This window comes from Dama dama, chromosome 7, assembly GCF_033118175.1.
Source record: "Dama dama isolate Ldn47 chromosome 7, ASM3311817v1, whole genome shotgun sequence".
NCBI lineage: Eukaryota > Metazoa > Chordata > Mammalia > Artiodactyla > Cervidae > Dama > Dama dama.
This window is the reverse complement of record NC_083687.1, coordinates 24088497-24111656: the sequence shown is the minus strand read 5'-3', so window position 1 is coordinate 24111656 and position 23160 is coordinate 24088497. Positions and strand designations below refer to the sequence as shown.

The following is a 23160-nucleotide window of genomic DNA, read 5'->3' as shown; positions in this document are numbered from 1 at the left end:
TGGTTCTGCAGGTTCTGTGTGATATGTACCCTACCTAACATGACATTTTAGGGGAATAGTGGATTAGTGATTGTGGTAGAAGGAACCTGTCTGAGATATCCTAAGCATTAAATGTCATAGTAAATCAAACTGAAATCTTTGAATTTTAAGTCATGCGTTTTTCATGTTTAGTTTTCATATACAGTACTAGCACTGAATCATTTTCTTTTTTTCCTCCACTGTGTATTTATTCATCTTCAAATAAGATAATTAATAACTAGTTAACAATAATTAAATTTATGCATCTTCAGCAGATATGCCCAAAGATTTGAGGTCTTAGGACCTCTTATGAGGTCAGAGGCATCAGTTTCTAAAGATGTCATCATTCAGTTATTGGGCCAAAGGTTACATTCCTAATCTCAGCCAACTAATTTCAGTGTTTAACTTTTGGTGCTGATCAATAGTTGATGATTCCTTTTCACTAGGAAATAAAACAGGTACATGTAGTCCTTTGTGGTTCATTGGATGAGCCATTTAAACTGAAAAATGAATATAACTAAACATTAAATATTTTCAGTTAATGTTATATCTGAATTGAACATCATTTTAAAGTAATATTGTCTCATAGAAAATAAATTTTATGGAACCTTTTTTATATTTTTATTTAAAGTTGTGTTTTTTTATTATTTTGTATAGCACATGCCAAAATTTAATTCAATTTCAATTAGTGGATACCATATGCAGGAAGCAGGGGCTGATGCCATTCTGGAACTGGCCTATACTATAGCAGATGGGTTGGAGTACTGTAGAACTGGACTCCAAGCTGGCCTGACCATTGATGAATTTGCACCAAGGTGAGTAAATTAAACTCAAATATTACCTCAACATTAAAAAGTTTATAGGACTATTTTATGAGTGTATAGCAAAATATATTGATAAAATGAATTTGTGTATATAAATATACCAGATTCTTTTAGGGAATAAGCAAGTACTCTTTATAATTATTAATAAAATTCAGAGTTAAGTTTGACCATACTTCTTTGTAAATTAGAGGAATTTTATTCTCTGCTATTCTGAAAATAATTAACTGACACATTTTGAAAAATAATTTTAAAATGTAAATATAATTTTCAAGACAGATTTGTTTTCGTTCTTTTAAAAGACAGGTCCTCTATTTTAGGTTTAAGGTTATTGAAGTACATATGCTTTGATTTTAATTCAAATTAAGTTATTTGAAATTAAAATCTGAGCTTTTGTGTGCGTGTGTGTGATGCAATTTGTTTTATTTTCCATTTTATAATCAGATTTTGGACTTAACATTACTATTTTAGGTTGTCTTTCTTCTGGGGAATTGGAATGAACTTTTATATGGAAATAGCAAAAATGAGAGCTGGGAGAAGACTCTGGGCTCACTTAATAGAGAAAATGTTTCAGCCTAAAAACTCTAAATCTCTTCTCCTAAGAGCACATTGTCAGACGTCAGGATGGTCACTTACTGAGCAAGTATGTATGAATTTTAAGAAGTCATTTGTTTTCTTCTAAGCAACTTGGCCTAGGCAAGAAATGTATTTAAGAACTTTTCTGCTAATATTTGAAAATCACAATTGTTCTGAAGCATAATGCATATTTAATGTTTGTTTTTACACAAATTATAATAAAATTTGCTCCCTGTAGTGGTTAACAATATAAAATAATTTAAATCTTGTATGGAGCTTACTTGTATGGCTGTGTGTGTTACTTTTTTGAGTAAAAAATAAGTGATGATGAGGAAGAAGTACAGTTATAATTTAATATCATCTTAAGTAACTTTAATGATTAAAATTCTTATCACAAAACTTCCTCATTAAAGTTGGTGTTATGCATACTTTTTATGTATGTGTTACATGTTTAAGTAAGCATCCAGCAAATAAACCACTTAAAAACTCTTGTCACTTGGATAATCTATTTTAATTTCATTTAATTAAAAAATTATATAGTGGTGATCTTTTTAACATGCGTTTTCTTAATGTATTGAATTATTTTGATATATTAAAAATAAGTTATAACTTTAAAGTTACATTGCTTTTATACATTTAAAAGCAAATAAAAACTAGAAGTATCCATATTAAATATGACTTCAGGTACTTATAAATGGAAAAATACAATTTCAGTGTTGGAAGGAACTTCAGTAATCATTTTTGTCTTAATCCCCTCATTTTTACAGCTAAGTAAACTAAAATTCAGAAAGGTTTAGTGACTTGCCCAGATCACAGTTAGGAACAGAATAAACTAGAAATCATATTTCCTGTCTTATAGTCCATTCTTTATCTGTTTTATTAACAAATCATTGCCAAATTTTGGCCACCTCATTAGAGTAGATACTTAAAGGTATACAGTAATTAGGAAATAGTTAATTATGAGATGAAGGATATTAATAATCTAAGTAGACAATGTATTACACTCCTGATGCTCATATAGAAGATTATTTAGGTGATAAAAAATAAGCACAACAAATATTTAATATTTCAAATGATTATAAGAGGCAATGTTTTATTGCTCCAGCATGGACTAGGCACTTGGGCTCTTAATTCTAAGTCTAGTTTGTTTCCTAATTTGTTTAAATTTATTCGATATTCTGAAGACTAAGGCAGATTTTGGCAAAGAAAGTATGCATCAGGCACTCCTACTCATATCATCATTTACAGCTGCAGTATATCAATTGGCTTGTTTTGCTTTTTACTAAATGTTTTAGGATCCTTACAATAACATCATTCGTACCACAGTAGAAGCAATGGCAGCAGTGTTTGGAGGTACTCAGTCTTTGCACACAAATTCTTTTGATGAAGCCCTGGGTTTGCCAACTGTGAAAAGTGCTCGAATTGCCAGGAACACACAAATCATTATTCAAGAAGAATCTGGGATTCCCAAAGTGGCTGATCCTTGGGGCGGTTCATATATGATGGAATCTCTCACAAATGATATTTATGATGCTGCCTTGAAGGTGAGTTTCTCCTGTTTGAAACTTTGCTTTCAAGATTTACAGATTTATGAAGATTTATAGATTTTTGATTTATAAATGAAATCATTTATAGATTTGTATTAGGATTTATAAAGTGAGAGAAAAGGAATTTTAGATTTGACTTTATTTAAAACATTTAATTTAAAAATATATTTTTATTTATATTATTTTATTCAAAGAGTTAAAAAAACAACTAATGTTAAAAGGCTATAATAAAATAAGCAATCCTTTGTCCTCCACTTGCTTGTTTTCATGCTTCCTTGAGTCAGCTACATTTTTTGTTTGTTTTTGTTTCCATATTTTAAAATTACATGTGTATACTGTTCGTCCTAACTCAGTTAGGTTTAGACCTTATCTATTGCTTTGCTAGTATGGTGGTGTGGTATTTTAGCTGGATCTTGCCCCTTCTTTGCCATACCATAATACTCATGTGTTATAATTATATATCAGTGTAAAACCTTCCTAAAGCCCTCTAAATTCTCATTTGGTTTAGACTGGTTTCTCTCTGGACCATTACTATCCTTGGACTTCCCTTTGTTATTACTCTGGGAATTCTTTTCACTTCTGCTATGTTGAATCTGTATCTTGAATCCTGTCTCTTTGTTGATTATCCCTTGTTGTTCTGAAGCACATCTTATGAGAACCTCCTAAAAATGGTACATGAGAAATGAACTATTTGAAAGTTTGGATGCTTGAAAATGTCTTTATTCTACTTTCATATTTGATAGTCTGGTTTGGAATTTTTCATTTGGGAGTTTGCAAGCAAATTTGTAGGCATTCACCTACTTTTTATTCCAGCTTCCAATATTTCTGTTCAGAAATCTGATGCCATTCTTACTCAGGCTCTTTCTTTTTGAAAGTTTTAGGATCTTTTCTTTATTTTTGTATTGATTGATCTTTGGTATGTGTATTTTTCCCTACATTGTCCTTGACCTTTGGTGGACATTTTTTCACCTGGCCGCTTTTTCATGTTTCCATGGCTCTGGGAAATTGTCATATACTATTTCTTTGGTAATTCCTTTCCTGTCATTTTTCTGTGGTTTCTCTTTTTTAGAACTTTAGAAATCATGTTCTGACATTCTTATAATGCATCTTTGAGGTGTTTTTTTTTCTGTTTTTTTGAAGGAAGACTCCTCAGCTTTATCTTTCTACTTAAATACTTTAAAATTCATATACCATGTTTTTAATTTCTAAAAGGTCACTTTTACATTCCAGTTTTTCTGCTTGCACGTCATACCATTTGTTTCATTAATACAGAATCTCTTCTTTTCTGAGGACAGTTATATCTTCTGAAGTTTTCTTGTATATCCCATGTTGTCAGTGTTTCCTCTGTGGACCTTTTTGTTTGCAGTTTTACTCAGAATGCAGGGTTTTGTTTCATGCACATCTTATCCTTGCCTCTTCTGGCACTTGATGTTTCATAGTCCATTGCTTCTCTAGTCTAGTAAGTTTTGGTTTTCCTGACAGAAAGGGAAAAGGTAGTTACAAACTCTCAAGTGGTTTCCATCTTTTTGGCTTTCTAAAAGATTCTCGGCTTCTGGTTGAATCTAGTATAGGTTTCTCTTTCTTAAATTTGTCAGGGGAAAGCCAGTTTGACCTTGTTTCTTTCTGAGAAGTCATATCCCATTCCACCATCCATCTTCCACTATCTCATGTATATATGAGGTGTGATTGAGGGTTTAGATGTTTCTTGATGTCAATAAAGATAGAGTTATATCATTATTCCTCAAATAAAAAATCACATGGCATTTTGAAATTGTTTTTTAGAGTCTTTATTTATGTAACCATGGAAACTATTTATATAACTAAAATTAAAGACTACACAATTAGTGTTATCTTCTAGTGTTGGCTTCTAAAACGAGTGAGAGGTGTTGTGTTTTCCAAAGTGTACTTGTTAGTTCTTCTGTTGTCTTTTTGTTTTGTTTTGTTTTGTTTTTTTCTTGATTTTTCAAGTTAATTAATTTATTTTAATTGGACGGTAATTACAATATTGTGATGATTTTTGCCATACATTGACATGAGTCAGCCACGGTGTACAAGTGTCCCCCATCCCGATCCCCGCTCCCACTTCCCTCCCCATCCCGAGCCCCCTTCCCACCTCCCTCCCCATCCCATCCCTCTGGGTTGTCCCAATGCGCCGGCTTTGAGTGCCCTGTTTCATGTATCGAACTTGGTCTATGGGTTTGGTGTGACTTTGGGCAGCCTGTATATTAATGCTCAGGGCTATGTTCCTGTGTTGCTGGAGAATTAGCGTGGTATGTCTTGCTCTGGAATTGTTGGCTCTTGGGTGGAGTTTGGATTCAGTGTAGTTGGAGTCTTTTGGGTGAGTTCTTGTCTATTAGTGTTCCCTGGAGTCAGGGGTTCTCTAATGTTCTCAAGTTTTGGATTTAAGCCTCCTGCCTCTGGCTTTTAGTCTTATTCTTACAGAAGCCTCAAGATTTCCCCATCCATATAGCACATGGTAAAACATCCTAGATGATAAAACATCTACGTTAATGGTGAAAAGATTCTCCACAGTGAGGGACACCCAGAGAGGTTCACAGAGTTACATGGAGAAGAGAAGAGGGAGGAGGGAGATAGAAGTGACCAGGAGGAGAAAGGGGGAGTCAAAAAGGGAGAGAGCAAGCTAGCCAGTAATCAGTTCCCTAAGTGTTCTCCACAGCCCGGAACATCCAGAGAGATTCACAGATCTGAGAAGAGATGAGAAGGGGGAGGGAGGAGAGACCTGGGGAACAAAAGGTAGAGTTAAAAGGGGAGAGAGCGATCAAGCCAGTAATCACACCCCTAAGTGAAAGTGGGTACTGAAGATTAGATTCTTAAAGGTACAAAATTGATAACAAATACCAAAAAGCAAAGATTAAAAATCTAGAGTAGAGGTTAGATTCTCAAAAATACATATTAAAAATACAAAACAAAACCAATCATAAAAATTATAAAAATATATATATGAAATTTGCTTTAAAAATAGGGTCTTTTTATTTTTTTGCAAGGTCATTGTAGGTTATAAAAATGAAAATTAAAGGAGTAATAAGTAATTTAAAAAATTAAAAAGTGATCATAGTAAAAATGTATCTAGGAATTTCTCTGGAGCTGTTGTGAGCAGTGAGGGGTCAGTTCAGTTTCAGATAGCTCCTTGTTCCAGCTTGTACTTCTTCTCAAGGTCTATAGGCCCCTTCCAATGCTTAGTCAATGTTAACCTCAGGATTTTAATCTGTTGCACCTGTCACTTCCAGAGCTGTTCCCTCTTGTTTATTTTGGCTTCCTCTGTTTGCAAGTCTCTTCAGTGTCTAAATTCCATCCTGACACAAGGGTGCAAAGGTGGTCACTTACTTAGGCTCACTTGTTCAGTTGTGTTGTGGGGAGGGAGGGATACTGCAAACAAATATCGCTGAAGTGTGTGGGGAGTGCTTGCTGTGTAGGGAACACACTGGGTTTGCTCCAGCTCAAGGCAGCATGTGCTTCCCAGGTCTAAGCCGCTCGGGTTCTCCAATACTATGCAAGTGCATAGACTCGGTTGGGCATGCGTTTTGGGTCTGAGCAGCTCAGGCGACCAGGCGCTTGGCCAGCGCACTGTTCCCGGTGGGCTGTGCGTCTTAATCACCTCCCCGGTCTTGGCCGCTTGGTTTCCCGGGTGCGCCACGAGAGCGTTGTCTGAGGTGTGCTGTGTATCTCCTCTGGGGAGCTGATCTCAGGCTGCGACCCTCCTGGCAGATGTCAGCCTCCAGGGTCCCAGGAAGACGTGGTTAGCAGCTGGGAGCCTGCTCACAGTTTGGTGGAGGATGCCGGTCTCTGGGGCTGAGATTGCAGCAGCCCATTGCCTTCTGGTTCAGGCTGTCGCGTGCCTGCCTCTCTGCCTCCTGCGAGGGGTAGGGGCCTGTATGCAGCCAGCTAGCTCTCCTTTGGTATTTGCTCAGTCCTTTGTTGTGTGAGCAGGCCAGTCTGCACGTTAGAGCCTTTCGCAGTAAAGTTCTCTCTTTTTTTTCTCTCTCTGGAGATCCCACAGTTTGGGTTGCCATCTCATGTTAGCTCCCTCGGATTGTCCTCAGGGCATTCATGCCCGGTCCGTAGCCTAAGCACCCATTATGCAGCCCGTGCCTCCCTGTCCAGCGCCCGCTTGCTGGCGGCAGATGCAAGTGTCTGGGCTACTTCTCCACTGGCAGTTGCAGTTAGGCGCATATTCTGTGGGTTTTTTTTTTTTTTTCCTCTCCCAGTTATGTTGCCCTCTGAGATTCCAAAACTCCCCACAGAGCTGCTTGTGAGAGAGTTTCCTACTGTTTGGAAACTTCTCCTTCACGCTACCTCCTCAGGACGGGTCTCCGTTCCTAACTCTTGTCTTACTTTTTGTCCTTTATATTTTGTCCTACCTCCCTTTGAAGAGAATGGGCTCCCTTTCTGGATGCCTGGTGTCCTCCGCCAGCATTCAGAAGTTGTTTTGTGAAAGTTGCTCAGCATTCAAATGATCTTTTGATGAATTTGTTGGGGAGAAAGTGGCCTCCCCATTCTATTCCTCTGCCATCTTGGGTCCTCTCCCCACTTCTGTTGTCTTTTTAAATGATTTTTAAACACAGAATGTCCTTTTTAATTGATGTAATTTGCATATTTGCATTGTGTTAGTTTAAAGTGTACAATGTAAGAATTTAATATTTGTATATATTGTTAAAGAATTATCTGAATAGGTTTGGTTAACATCCATTACTACACATAGTTTTTCTTGTGATGAGAACTTTAAAGATCTATGCTCTCAGCAACTTTCAAATCTATCACACAGTATTGTTAGCGCTGCAGAATTTCTAATCAGTGATCTTGTTAACTTACTTCTTTTCTCAAGAAACATTTACCACTAAAATAATTTATAATTTTATTAACTTTAGTATTTACATAGCATAACATGTTTGTACTATTTATTAAAATATTTTCATATTCTCTTCTAGTTTTATTAATGTATTTTTCTTATTAGCTCATTAATGAAATTGAAGAGATGGGCGGAATGGCCAAAGCTGTAGCAGAGGGAATACCTAAGCTTCGAATTGAAGAATGTGCTGCCCGAAGACAAGCTAGAATAGATTCTGGTAAGACAAAGTAGAAAAGCTTTTATGCGAAATGCAGTATTTAAAAAGAAATATTAATTTCTATTTGAAGATAGCATATATAGTTAATAGAACAAAAGTTATGGATAAGTGAAACTTGGATAAAATGTTTCTCATGAATCTGTATGTATCTATCTCTGTGTTTGTATTTTTGCATGCCTGGATACACATGGGAAAACATGTATAAAGTATATTTGGAGGCATTATAAAGCAGAGTTTGTAATTCTAGTTTATCGTTTATAAATTTTAAAGTTTTTTTGGTTTGTTTGTTTAAAAATGGTTGGCTGTAAGGGAATTAAACTACTAGAAAAGCTCTTGCACATTTATCTTCTACCTTATAAATCTTAGATGGTAGCTGCTACTACTGCCTTAATTTTGTAGTGTTAGAAGAGAGTTTATCAGAAGCTCTGGGAAAGTTTGGGAGAATAAGAAAAGTCCTCCCTTACAGATATTCTGATATATACTCGTCTTTTCCCCTTCTACCCTTATTCCATATTGGTATTTGCTGATCTTTATTGATGTCTATTAAGAGTTAAGAATACTACTTAAAAATATCAAACTTATAAGAAAAGTATGTGATGATCAGAGCATTACTGTTAGACAATTATTTGTGAATAGAATCTACATATTATTTTCCTCTGGGAAATTGACAGGTTTGGAAGTAATTGTTGGAGTAAATAAGTACCAGTTGGAAAAAGAAGAATCTGTGGATGTTTTGGCAATAGATAATACTTCAGTGCGTAAGAAGCAGATTGAAAAACTTAAGAAGGTAATAACAGGTATCATATTTTGAATTTTTTTTTTTTTTTTTTTTGGTATGCTGGGCACTGTCCATGCCCTCACATGTCCTGCTCTATTGTTACAACCACCATGTGAGGTGTGTATTATTTCCCAACATTTTAGAGATAAAGAAACTGAAGATAAGGGAGATTGAGAAACTTGCCCAGGATAAATAATTAGGCAAATCTAAGTTTGTTGATATTAAACATTCACCTTTTTAATCATAATATCTGCCTCTGTGAAACTTGTGAAAGTGAAGTCTCTCAGTCGTGTCCGACTCTTTGCGACCCCGTGGACTGTAGCCTACCAGGCTCCTCCGTCCATGGGATTCTCCAGGCAAGAATGCTGGAGTGGGTTACCACTTCCTTCTCCAGGGGATCTTCCCGACCCAGGGATCGAACCCGAGTCTCCTGCATTGGAGGCAGACGCTTTAACCTCTGAGCCACCAGGGAAGCCCTTCTTATTAAAAACTGCTCCGTAATAATAATAAATCAATAATTTATTGATTTGAAGTAAGGCTTAGATGGTTATGCAGCTCAAAGTTAAAAACAAGATTAAGTTCAGAGTCCATATTTGAACCCAGGTCTTCTCACTGTAATTTATTTTTGTGTTCCTGATACTACTATGAAAGAATTATTTGCTTTCAATTTTTTTTTAATTCAAATATATATGAATAGTGTTTCAGTAAGATATAATTTAGAATGAAAGATGTTTGTTTTGATTGGAACTAGAGTACTGGTATAATTTTTTATTTCCAGTTTCTTACTGAGATGAACCAAAGTATACGAAGTACTAAAATAGATAAAACATATTAATTCTTATTGTTGTAACCTATATATTTCTATTGTATGGAGCTACTTTGTCTCATAATCTCTGGCTTTAGTAATTACTGCTATTTCTAAGGCAGGAAAGTTGAAGTTCCTTAATGATTTTCTCTGTTTACTATCCTTGTGATTAAGATAGCACTTTCCCCCGCCTCAGTTCAAGTATTCTTTTAAGAATCTAATAGACTTTGTCCGGTTAGACTATATGCAGAACATTCATCTTCCGTTTGTTTTTTCTATTAGAGTTAATGGCAGATGTTTAATATTATTTCTTTTTACACCCTCATTCAGGAGTTAATTGTTCCTCCCCCACATTTTTGCCTTTTTTTTTTCTAAAGAGTGTTATTTAGGATGTAGCATTCTATTTCCAGTGACCACAAAAATCTCAATATTTATTATATTTGGAAAACTCCTTGTTTCCTCTCTTGTACTTAAATTTTCTTAAACTCACAACTTGAGGGCATGCAGTTACCATAAATGATAATATAACATTTTTAGATAACAGTGAGAAATTCAGTAATGATAATGGATTTGGTTTGTTCTTTGCCTTTAATATAAATTTTCTAATCCACCTCTGCTTATAAATATGATAAAATTTTAGTGGCATCTTAAGCAGTATCATATTTTAGACTCATACAGATGTGAAAACTTGTAAAAAGTTGAATTTTAGGTAACTTTGTTTAGGCATGTGGTTGGGTCCAGAGCTAATAAACTATTATATAACTAAGATATTTCTAAGTTTGATCTCTTAGGTACTTGGGAGGGTCAGCACTATTATTTATTATTGCCCTGATTGTTTCTGAATTATCAGTGTTATATAGAATTTGCCATTACTTTAGGAAGTTCTTAAACGTTGAGGGAGTGAATAAATGAAATGAATACCAAATGTAGGATACATGTTGTCTCTCTTTTTTTTTTCTTTTGCTTTTGAAGTTAGGATTTTGAAACAGTTTCCATATGATACATGTGTGTGTGTATGTATGTGTATATGTGTGTGTGTGTGTGTGTGTGTGTAGGTATAATCTGATCTCTGTTTTATTTTCTAATCACACAAACTGTCCCCTTTCCTACCTGTTTCTGTAAGGTCAAATCCACTAGGGATCAGGCTTTGGCTGAACGGTGTCTCGATGCTCTGACTGCCTGTGCTGCCAGTGGAGATGGGAATATTCTCGCTCTTGCTGTAGATGCAACTCGAGCAAGGTAAAGGATATGTAAGTTTGAAGTTTTCCAAATACTAAAAGTTGACCAGTTTAGCTTTTCAGAATCAGTCTTAAATAAGAGATTGACTCTATAAACCATGTGAACATAAAAGAAAATAATTGGAAACCAAAATAAAATTAATTCTTTTTTTTTCTTAAATATCTGTGTTTTAAAAACATTCATCCATTTTGCATGGAGTATATTAATAGCTATATTTCCCTGTGGCTCAGCACATTTGAAGCTCTTGTAATAAACCAATGTCACTGATTTACAGATTCAAATTTGATGTTCTTTCGAGTATAGGAAAACATTATTATGCTCATAATAAGCAAACCTGCCCTTTGTCAAAGGTGGACAGTATCTCTCTCTTCCTGAGCTGTGTACTATGTGGACATCTTTGAAAAGTTAGTCTAGAATAAAGGCAGTTAGTCCTTTGCCTTACAGAACATGCAGAAAAGCAAGTGACCCTGCAAAATCTTTTCTCCCAATATATGATGATGTCACTAAAGAAACTGGTGTTGCTTTTATTGTTTATTGCTTAATATAATTAATATAATTAATGAACTCTTAAGTTGTTTCAGCTGCTTAAGGGATAGAATGAATAGAATGTAACTTTTTTGTTTGTTTTTCAGTTTTAATTTCTTAAATAAGATGACTTCTCTGCTTAAAATCCTTCAATGGTCTCCCATTCCTTTTAAATTAAACCCTAATCTTACTATGGCTTGTAAGACGGCTGAATGTAACTCTTGCCTACTTCTCTGACCTTGTCTTATCCTGCTTCCTTTATTAGTGTCCCCAGTTTCCTTCTTTCTGTTTTTAGCACATAACATATATTTTCCTACTTCTCAGAGTCATTGCATTTAGCATTTCCTTTTTCAAACACTTTTCCCTCTTAAGTTCCCATGAGTTTCTCTTTCTCATCATTTAGATCTTAGTTCAAAAGCTGTATCTTCATGTCTTCAACTGCTTTAAAACAGCTTTCTCAAGCACCTCATTCTATTTTGCCTATTTTAATGACTTTATAGTACTTACTACCATACGAAATTATCTTATTTATTTGTTTGTTAGTGTACTGTGTGTATACTCTGGGTGATATGCTCTGCAAGAGTAGGTTTTTGTTTTGGGTTGTATTTATCACTATATCTTTAGCACTTACCAGTGCTTGCCCCATATTAGGTACTTAGTACATGTTGAATGAATTAATAAACAAAAATGAAATATGCTATTAATAAAAGATTTACTTTTTGTCAAAGAAAAACTCACTGTGAATATTGCTCTTTGCTCATTTATATTGCTAAGCAGTGAATTGCTCAGTAACCTTTAGATACTTGTCTATTAGTAGTTTTTAGGTCATTTGGTCATTTTTCAGTTGACAAATGTTGAAAAGAGATCACATTGTATAAAGGTATCCAGAGTATTTTTTTCATAAGTATTCTGAGGAAAGATGCAGTCATGAATGCAGTAAAGAGCATTCAGATTTAGGTTTTTGACAGTAGTAATAAAATATGTCTAAGTATATTGAATATTAAGATAAATATTATACCCCAAATAGTGATGATGTCAGAACCTCCATTTAATATTTTAGATGTACAGTTGGAGAAATCACAGATGCCATGAAAAAGGTATTTGGTGAACATAAAGCTAATGATCGTATGGTGAGTGGAGCCTATCGCCAGGAATTTGGAGAAAGTAAAGAGATATCATTTGCTATCAAAAGGTAATGTGTGAGATTTCTTAAACCAGAATGCCATCTTTTCTGTTAACACGGTTCTTGTGTATCTACTGTGGGCTTAATTTTCTCACATACCACTGGAAAATATTGATATTTGACTTATACTTTCTTCTTTAATCTGTAGCTTTACTAAAATAATATTTTGAACTTTGACCTCAGTCCCCTTTAGGAGTTTCTCATTTAAAGCAAATGTTTGTTTAATTAATGTTGATATTGCTTCACATCCTCCAGGCACTTAGATTTCAATCTCCTTAAGATGGTACACTTTTATATTTGCTTAGCTTTCATTTACATTGTTTAATCCCTCAAATAATTATAAAATATTTGCTTTTCCTATTTGAAAGTAAATATTTGGTTGCCATCTATGAATAAGTTAAAATCAGTCATTACTGAACTGACAGTAAGTAACACAGTCCAACATGAGTTGGAAATATGAATTACTATAAATTCACCATGTTTCTATAGTGTGAGTAGTAGCTTCCTGATGATTGGTTTTCTCAGCCTCTGTAATAAATTTTCCACAATTATGTCACTACTCATATATGAGATAAATATCAAAACAGCCAAGGTGAAAGTCATCAAAATGGCACGTGTTTTTTTCTTTTAACAAAAGTAAATTTGTTTCTTAGTGCTTTTTCATCTGGGGCGTACATTTATTGACTTAAGCAAGCAACTATTTTGATAATACATTATCATAAGATATCACATTGAGGCCACTTGGAGGAGTTCACACTTGTGAATGGTAAGTGAGATATGGACAGTCCAAAACAGTTAGTGAGTCAAGAATATGTACAAATAATTCTGAAGGCATTTTTTAGTTAATATTTTACTATTTCTGCATTACTCTGGAGACTGTCTTAAGAAGTTATAAAGTTGTTGTTTTCTCATCTTGCTTCACTGTGATGTTCTCAGTGTTACAGACTTACAGTGTTTCAAATTCTCTTCTAGGGTGGGAGATGGTAAACATATTCAGGCTTTAATTGAGTTCTTGATGTAAAACAAAGATATTAATAAAATATGAATAAACAGATTAGGTGTTTTTATATAAACTTGAAAGATTTGCTGCAGGTAAATTATAGTTTTATCTTACCTTTGGGCAATTAATGTATAACTGTTATATTTTATTTAATTTTTGGTATCTAATGCCTTTATTCTCACTTTTATTTGCTAGCCCCTTAAATATAACTCTTCTATAACATCATAATCTTGAAGGTCTGTGATGCTATTTCTTTACTGACTTCCTGTCCTGAAGGTTTCTTTCTAGAAGTGATACTCACACCTGCTAACACTAAACTGTCTTTTCTTTTCTTTTCTTTTTTTTTTTTTAGGACTCTTAAGCCTTAAAATATATTTTAAAATGTTCCTTAGGGTTGAGAAGTTCATGGAACGTGAAGGTCGCAGACCTCGTCTTCTTGTGGCAAAAATGGGACAAGATGGACATGACAGAGGAGCAAAGGTTATTGCTACAGGATTTGCTGACCTTGGTTTCGATGTGGATATTGGTCCTCTTTTTCAGGTATTGAAAACTGTTGGGAGGAATTTCAAGTGCTGTTGTTACCTGCTGCAGATAGGTCAACTGAAATGAAGACTAAAGAGTATTCCCTGAATTTTTATTGGGAAAGAAGTAAACCTTACTCTTGAGGCCCAGCCTTTATTGAGTCTTCCATTAGTTTTCCTTTTTGGGATTTTAAGATGTTGCTCACAAAAGCTAGAAAAAATTCTTATGATAAAGAGTTAGCCCAGACTTCTGGGTATGTGTCCTTAAACTGTATTGGTAGATAAATATGTAAATTGTTTAGAGTCTGACACATTTAATGTGAGTTTTGTTAAGAATCTTAAATATATTTCATATTAAATAAATTGTATACAATGTATTTAGTTTGCTTTCAGTCTTCTAAGTTCAATACTTTTCCATTCTATTTTCTTACTCACACTTTGGTATCCCTTTGCTGTAGTTTATTTGTTTGCTTATTTTAAATAGTGACCAAATATAATGCAAATATTTAGTGGTTAGCTTTTGGGAAATGTTTTTTCATAAAACAAAAGAATTTTAAAAAATTGTTGTCAGCCGTTGGAACCTAAAGAAATTTTACAAATAACTGAAAGTTCATTTCCCCATCAAATACCATCTCTAAAAATATAATTTGTCTTTTAGTACTGTCAGCTTTGTTACCATAATTCTGCATCATTTTAAAAAATAATTATAAAAAATAGTTATAGTTATCTGTAGCTGAAGGTACAATCATGTGGTACTTTGATGACTGATTTAATAAAAATATTAGATTTGATATTTTAAAAATTGCAACATTTGATAATTTCCAGTTTGACTTATATAAACATAAGGCATGGAACTGAATTATTCAAATGGAGTTTTAATCTGATAAATCTTGGTAGCATGGATGATATGAATAACAAATCATGCTTAAATTAAATGCCTTATTTTTAAGAAATCAATAGCAAGAATATGCACATTTTTAAAAGGTTTTAATTTCATGTTAATATTTTTCACAGACTCAACGTTTTACCAATATGTTATATGACTTTCCTTGGGATCTTCTTAAATGTGGTTCCATTAATGAATATCAGTTTGGTTCAGTCACTCAGCCGTGTCCGACTCTTTGTGACCCAATGAACCGCAGCACTCCAGGCCTCCCTGTCCACCAGCTCCTGGAGTTTACTCAAACTCATGTCCATTGAGTCAGTGATGCCATCCAACCATCTCATCCTCTGTCGTCCTTCTCCTCCTGCCCTCAATCTTTCCCAGCATCAGGGTCTTTTCAAATGAGTCAGCTCTTCCCATCAGGTGGCCAAAGTATGGAAGTTTCAGCTTCAGCATCAGTCCTTCCAATGAACACCCAGGACTGATCTCCTTTAGGATGGACTGGTTGGATCTCCTTGCAGTCCAAGGGACTCTCAAGAGTCTTCTCCAACACCACAGTTCAAAAGCATCAATTCTTGGGCACTCAGCTTTCTTTATAGTCCAACTTTCACATCCGTACATGACTACTGGAAGAAGGAATTAATGAATATAGAATCCTTTGTTTTTGCACTAAAATTTTGAGTCTTAAAATCTTGCCAAACTCCAAGAAAATTCACAAATTTTTATCGTATTTTTTCTGCTTATAATTTTGCAGTGGTTTCTCAGATGGTCTTATCCTTCCTAGTTGTCTTGATTTACATTGTATGTACCGTGAGAGACATGTAGGTACTTTTTTTTATATGAAATGATTTAAATTCATGTACATTATCAAAGCAATGTCATGGACTCATAACAAAGGAGATGTGATCTTTGTTAATTCATAATTGAATGTTTGAAAACATCCTTTATAATTTTATATCCCAGTAGTAAACTAAGATAATAAATGAGAGACATGGCCTCACCTGAACCATCCCTTCTCTTGTTTATACACTTCCCTGGATGCTATAGCCCCTTAACTAGTTTCTACAATTCTGCTGTTATTTTGCTCCATGAAGTGAAAGTGAGATTGTTATTCGCTCAGATGTGTCTGACTCTTTTTGAACCCACGGACTGTAGCTTGTCAGGCTCTCCTCTGTCCATGGAATTCTCCAGGCAAAAATACTAGAGTGAGTAGCCATTCCCTTCTCCAGGAGATCTTCCTGACCCAGGGATTGAACGTGTGTCTCTTGCATTTCAGGCAGATTCTTTTATTATCTGAGCCACCAGGGAAGCCCTAGTTTGCTCCATATATTACTGTTAATTTCATATTTCCATGGAAGAACAAGGTCCTGGTGCTCCATAGCCCACCATCTTGTGTCTTGTCATTCAATTTTTAATCCAAAGGTTCACTTTTTATGTTGCATTTTAAGTTCAATCTTTAATTCTTTTTTTTTTTTCAATCTTTAATTCTTTCTAGATCCTATCACATGTTACCTCTCAGTTAATGTTGGTAATGAAGACAACAGATGTATTTTTTAAAAAATTATAATGAAGAGAGAATATATTTTGCCTATATCCCCACTTTATCTTAAAGATTTTGTGGGGAACTTCATCTTGATATAACTTAAATTTAATTGATAGATGGTAGAGCTAGAAGCAGACATAGCACTGGTGTTTATTGCAACAATTGGATGAGGTGGTATTTGAGAATGGTGAAATATGAAGTTATATTCACATCAAGATTTTTAATGAGAAAAATTTTGAAATGTCGACTGAAGTAGTTATAACACTTTAGAAACACTTTTTGGGGTTAATGATGATTTGCGTCTTTACTCTGTAACTGTTCAGACTCCCCGGGAGGTGGCCCAGCAGGCTGTGGATGCAGATGTGCACACCGTGGGTGTGAGCACCCTCGCCGCCGGGCACAAGACCCTAGTTCCTGAGCTCATCAAGGAACTCAACGCCCTTGGACGGCCAGATATTCTTGTCATGTGTGGGGGAGTGATACCTCCGCAGGTATTTCCATCTCCTACGTTTTCTAGTCCTGTACTGGGACTGCTGAGTAACAGTAGTTTGTATGTAATTATTTAATTTACTGTATGCTTTCTCTAAAAATGTGTTGCAGAGTTCGAGCCAAATTAGAACCAAATTATTTCCTAGTGCTTCTACTAAGTAAATTCTACAAAAGTGGTCAGTGTTATTTTCTGTTTAGACTATATTATAATTCAGTATGCATGCATGCGTGCTAAGTTGCGTCAGTCATGTCCAGCTCTTTGCGACCCCATGGACTGTAGTCCATCCTCTGTCTACGGGATTCTCTAGGCAAGAACATTGGAGTGGTTGCCATTACCTCCTCCAGGGGATCTTCCCGACCCAGGGATTGAACTTATGTCTCTTAGGTCTACCTGCATTGGCAGGTGGGTTCTTCACCACTAGCATCACCTGGGAAGCCCTCAGTATGCATAATTTAATAATATATAATGCTTCTATGAGAGAGTTGCCTCCCTCCAAATTAGTCACCTAGATAGAGATCTGTCTTCTTCATATTCAGGAAGCACTGATGGAAAAGGAAAGGCTAAAAGTAATAAAATCTCACAACTGGAATAGAGAAGAATGGTGAACACACAGTGAGGCTATCAGTGCTCCCCAGGGAAAATGTGAACATCCCTCATCCTGGCAGTGAAGTCAGTCCTTTAGCTGATCAGTCCGTAGCACTTGCTTCCGTTGTTTCAGAGTTGCTACCTTGTTCATTTCCTCCATATCCCCGTCCCTGAATGCTGCCCTAACTTAGCACTGTATCAGTTACATGGCCCTATAAAACCCCCTTTTTAATGAAGCTAATTCAATTGGAATATAGTTTTCTGAGAGCCAAAGACACCTAATTCAGACATAAATGGAATCAGCCTGTCCTGAAAATTATGGCTGAATGGAGATGTGGATTCTAGAACAAGCATGAGGATCCTCTTAGGAAAAGATAAGTGGATGCTAAGTAACAATAATTAATTTATCAAGGAGACAGGAACGCTGTCCATATGTGACCTTGTGCCGTGTGTGCTTAGTCGCTCAGTCATGTCTGACTCTTTGTGACCCATGGACTGTAGCCCACCAGACTCCTCTGTCCATGGGGATTCTCCAGGCAAGAATACTGGAGTGAGTTGGCACGCCCTCCTTCCAGGGATCTTCCCAAACCAGGGATTGAACCCAGGTCTCCCGAATTGCAGGTAGATTCTTCACCATCTGAGTCACCCGGGAAGCCTGTGAATACTGGAGTGGGTAGTCTATCCCTTTTCCAGGGGATCTTCCCGACCCAGATATATGACCTTACCAATCAGTTAAAATAGTTAAGATATAACCTGGGTCTATTTCCAATCCAGTTTTTAATAATGTCAAATTGTGTTTTTACTGAGAATGGAAAAAATATTGAGTTACAAAAATTGTATATGAGATTGCTCCTAAGCATATGACCGTACGTACTACAAAGGCCCCACTGCTATATAGCAGGAACCTGTCAGTGAAATGTGACTTGGTGCCCATGTCTACAGTTTTTCTCCTTCTGCTACAATTCAGAATATAAAATAATGAATGTATACACTACTTATGCATTGAGAAAATACATACGTATGAGCTTGTGAGGTTGGTTATAATGTGGGACTGGCAACCAAGCTGTGTATTACTTCTTTCTAACAGTGCAGTACTTAATGTGGTATAGTCAACATAAAAGTGGTTTTGTTCCCTGGTGGCTCAGATGGTAAAGAATCCGCCTGCAGTGCAGGAGACCCAGGTTTAGTGCCTGGATGGGGAAGATCCCTTGGAGAAGAGAATGCCTACCCACTCTAGTATTCTTGCCTTGAGAATTCCGTGGACAGATGAGCCTCATGGCTCATCAGATACGACTGAGTGACTATTTAATTTTTATTTATTAGTCAACACAAAGCTGTTTTTGTTAGCACATTTGCCTCTTATTTTGATAAGTATAGTTTATTATTTGAGAATATAAAGGGCTTTAATTCTTTATTACTGTCTGACTATGGAACACTTCTATCTGTATTGTGGTTTTAGAGCCCATAATATTAATACCTAAGCTCTTAGGCATTATATTAAAATGTAAGACCCAAAATAATTAGGCAGTACAAAGTAGTGGCATTTTTCAATTGATGCCAGCCAGGATGGTAGGGGGTTTGGGGGAGAATGGATATATGTATATGCGTGGCTGAGTCCCTTTGCTATTCATCTGAAAGTACCACAACATTCTTTTTGGTTATACTCCAATACAAAATGTTCTTGGTGTTAAAAAAAAATAAATTGAGAAGAAATGCAGGCCTGTATACAAGGGGCTGACATTTCCAAGACGTATATATCATAGAAGTCCCTGGATATTTAAATTACCTAGAACATCTGTGGGTGTTTGCTGTGCTTTTTCCTCATGAGTTTAAAGATGAAGGATCATTTTTTATAATGACACACTTGTGTGTTAATATGGGCATCTTTTTTAATATAATGATATCAGTTAACACCCATGCATTTTTCTCATTACTTGTTTTCAGTAAATATATAAAATGATGCTATTATTCAGCTGAAAGTCTCTTAGCTTTTAAATTAGAGAGCACTAATGTATGGCTGTTAATCAAAATGATTTAACCATTGCCATTGTGGAGCTTATAGCAATAATATATGTAAAGTGCCACTACAGAATTATGGTATTACAAGAATATTACAAGGAAATAATAGAGACAGAAAAGAAGTATTTGGGGGATAATTAGCACGACCATGTAATTTATCATCTCATGTGATCAGTTTTGAGAATAAAAAATGGATACTACTTAAAAGGGTGCTGCAAAAACAAGCAATTCAATTAAAAACTGGGCAGAAGATCTGAATAGACATTTTTTCAAAGATGACAAATGGCCAACAGGTACATGAAAAGATACTCAACATTACTAATTATCAAGGATGTGCAAATCAAAACCACATTGAGATATCACCTCATATCTGTTAGAATAGCTGTCATCGAAAAGACAAGAATTAACAGGTGTTGTTGAGGATATGTAGAAAAGAGAACTCTTATGCACTGTTGGTGGGAATGTAAATTGGTGCAACCACTATGGTGAACAGTACAGAGATTTTTCAAAAAGTTAAAAATAGAGCTATATATGATCCAGCAATTCTAATGCTGGATATTTATCTGAAGAAAACAAAAACACTAGCCTGAAAAGATATATTCGCCCCCTCCCATGTTCATAGCAGCATTATTTACGATATTCAAGACATGGAAATAATCTAAATGTCCATCATGGACATGGATGGATAAAGAAAATGTGACACACACATCCACAGAGGAATATTATTCAGCCATAAAAAAAATCCTTATTTTATGACAACATGGGTGGACCCTGAGGGCTTTATGCTAAGTGAAAAAAGTCAGACAGAGAGATGCAAATATGGCATGATCTTACTTAGATGTGAAAGAACGGATTGGTGGTTGCTAGAGGCAGTGGGTAGAGGGAAGGTGAAATGAGCAAAGAGGGCCAAAAGGTACAGGCTTTCAGTTATAAAACAAATGAGTTCTGGGAATATATGTACAGTGTGGTGACCATGGTTACTAGTACTGCACTGCATATTTGAAAGTTACTAAGAGAGTAGCAAGTAGCTTTGTAACTGAGGAGTAACTTTAGAGACCAAGGACTGACGACATTGTTGTTGTTTGGGTGCTAGGCAGTGTCCGATTCTTTTGCTACCCCTTGGCTGTAGACTTCCAGGCTCCTCTGTCCATGAGATCTCAGGCAGGAATACTGGAGTGGGTTGCCATTTTCTTCTCCAGGAGACCTTTCCAACCTAGGGATTGAACCCACATCTCCTGCATTGGCAGAGGGATTCTTTACCACTGAGCCACCAGGGAAATCCTCAAGTACTAAGTAACTAAGAGAGTTACCAAGAGCTCAGTGTTACATGGTTTTCAGTAAATCTTAAAAGTTCTAAACTCATATGTGCACACACAAAATTTTTTTACTTATTTATGGTAATAGATGTTAACTATATCTACCATGGTGATCATCTTACAATGTATACACATGTTGAATCATTAGGTTGTACACCTGAAACTAATGTCAGTTATACCTTAAAAAAAAAAAAAAAAGACTCATGGGAAAAAAAGGTATTGCAATAGTAAGCACAAGCCAGGATGTCCTGGAAATATGATCACCCTAGTGAATGAGGATTAGGGCTTTAAAGCATGTCCTCAACTTGATATAGCTCCAAATACGCTGATGTTAAAACAGTCTAAAGCCTGGAACAATATTTGTGCCTGGGAATCTTTTTTCACTCAAACTTTGTGGTTAAAACAAACTAACAAACGGCAACAACAACAGAGAATTTTTTTCAAATGAGTTTGAGCAAACTCCAGGAGATAGTGAAGGATAGGGAAGCCTGTCGTGCTACAGTCCATGGGGTCACACAGAGTCGGACACAGCTGAGTGACTGAACAACAACAACAATTTTCCTTTACAGAAAATCTAATTCCAGCATGAAGCCAGACTCAAAGTACTGCCGTTCACTAGCTGCAGACAAAGCACCTTGGAAGAAATAAATAGCCTTGTAAATCTGAACCTATAATGTGATACTAAATTTAACACAAATAATGGCAAATAGTAAAAATTTAGGTGAGGTAATATGGTTGAGGGTCCAGAAGTTCTCAGCCAGTGGACCATACAGCTTCCCATCACAAACAATACACTGAGGTATTTGGAAAATGGGCAGAATGTCTTTTATTCTTTTATTTTTTTTTTTTATTTTATTTTTTTTTAATTTTTATTATTATTATTTTTTTTTTCCAGTGGGTTTTGTCATACATTGATATGAATCAGCCATGGATTTACATGTATTCCCAATCTTGGAGTGTAAGGGTTAGGGTTGGGGCAGGCCCAGTCATGGAGGATTTTTTTAGCCCCAAATGCCAGTAGTGTACCAGATGAGAAAGTTTGTGGCACTGAGGATAAAGAAGAAAGGACAGGATTCATTGTCCTTTTGTTTCACTTTCTGGAAATAGAAATATTGTCTCTTCTATTAATAAAATAAATTCTTTCAACAGGATTATGAATTTCTGTTTGAAGTTGGTGTTTCCAATGTATTTGGTCCTGGGACTCGAATTCCAAAGGCTGCCGTTCAAGTGCTTGATGATATTGAGAAGTGTTTGGAAAAGAAGCAACAGTCTATATAACATCCTATTTTGGGGTTAACTTTTTTCTAATCTATTCTTTCAGTAATGATCAAAGAGGCCATGTCTTCAAATTATTCAACACCTAATATGTGCTTTCCTGAAAGCTTTACATTAAAATACCTTACTTATAAGAATGCTGTCATGCTATGTGTGTGTGTACAGTTTAAAAATTAAAATTATCCTTAAAATCTCTCTATAATACATGCTAAGTACTTTGTTAGAAACTCGAGAGAAAGGTATTATTTTTAACAATTGTTATATTTCTTTGAAATATTTCTTATAAATCGTTTACTTTCTGTTTTAAGAATTAAACAATGCCTAAAGCAATTTGACTAGTTCTATTTTTTCAGTTCAGTTCAGTCGCTCAGTTCAGTCCGACTCTTTGTGACCCCATGGACTGCAGGACACCAGGCCTTCCTGTCCATCACCAACTCCCAGAGTTCACCCAACTCATGTTCATTGAGTTGGTGATGCCATCCAACCATCTCATCCTCTGTTGTCCCCTTCTCCTCCTGCCTTCAATCTTTCCCAGCATCAGGGTCTTTTCAAATGAGTCAGCTCTTCGCATCAGGTGGCCAAAGTATGGGAGTTTCAGTTTCAACATCAGTCCTTCCAATGAACACCCAGGACTGATCTCCTTTAGGATAGACTGGTTGGATCTCCTTGCAGTCCAAGGGACTCTCAAGGGTCTTCTCCAACACCACAGTACAAAAACATCAATTCTTGGGCACTCAGCTTTTTTTATAGTCCAACTCTCACATCCATACATGACTACTGGAAAAACCATAGCCTTGACTAGTCCTATTCTTTAATTTGGTTTTAATTGATTTAAACACCAGAAGATATAATCCATATGTAAATAAAATAATTATACCTATCTTGGAAAACATAGTAGGAGTGTTTATGAAGGGACTATATTGTGATTGTGGTCCTACCAGAATTACTTTGA

The 23160-nt window shown here is 35.7% G+C and overlaps 1 protein-coding gene across 3 annotated transcripts in view; it reads left to right on the top strand.

Moving 5' to 3' along the window:
* The window catches only part of MMUT (methylmalonyl-CoA mutase), a 33042-nt gene extending 10504 nt beyond the window's left edge, over positions 1-22538 (top strand). For all 3 annotated transcript variants that reach the window (XM_061146895.1, XM_061146894.1, XM_061146893.1), the window contains exons 4-13: positions 676-833; positions 1311-1482; positions 2711-2959; positions 7935-8046; positions 8718-8833; positions 10753-10868; positions 12454-12585; positions 13969-14116; positions 16847-17014; positions 22083-22538. In XM_061146895.1, coding sequence (XP_061002878.1) covers positions 676-833; positions 1311-1482; positions 2711-2959; positions 7935-8046; positions 8718-8833; positions 10753-10868; positions 12454-12585; positions 13969-14116; positions 16847-17014; positions 22083-22211 — 1500 coding nt within the window. In that variant the 3' untranslated portion in view covers positions 22212-22538. The remainder of the gene's footprint in view (positions 1-675; positions 834-1310; positions 1483-2710; positions 2960-7934; positions 8047-8717; positions 8834-10752; positions 10869-12453; positions 12586-13968; positions 14117-16846; positions 17015-22082) is intronic.
* Positions 22539-23160: the final 622 nt, after the last annotated feature.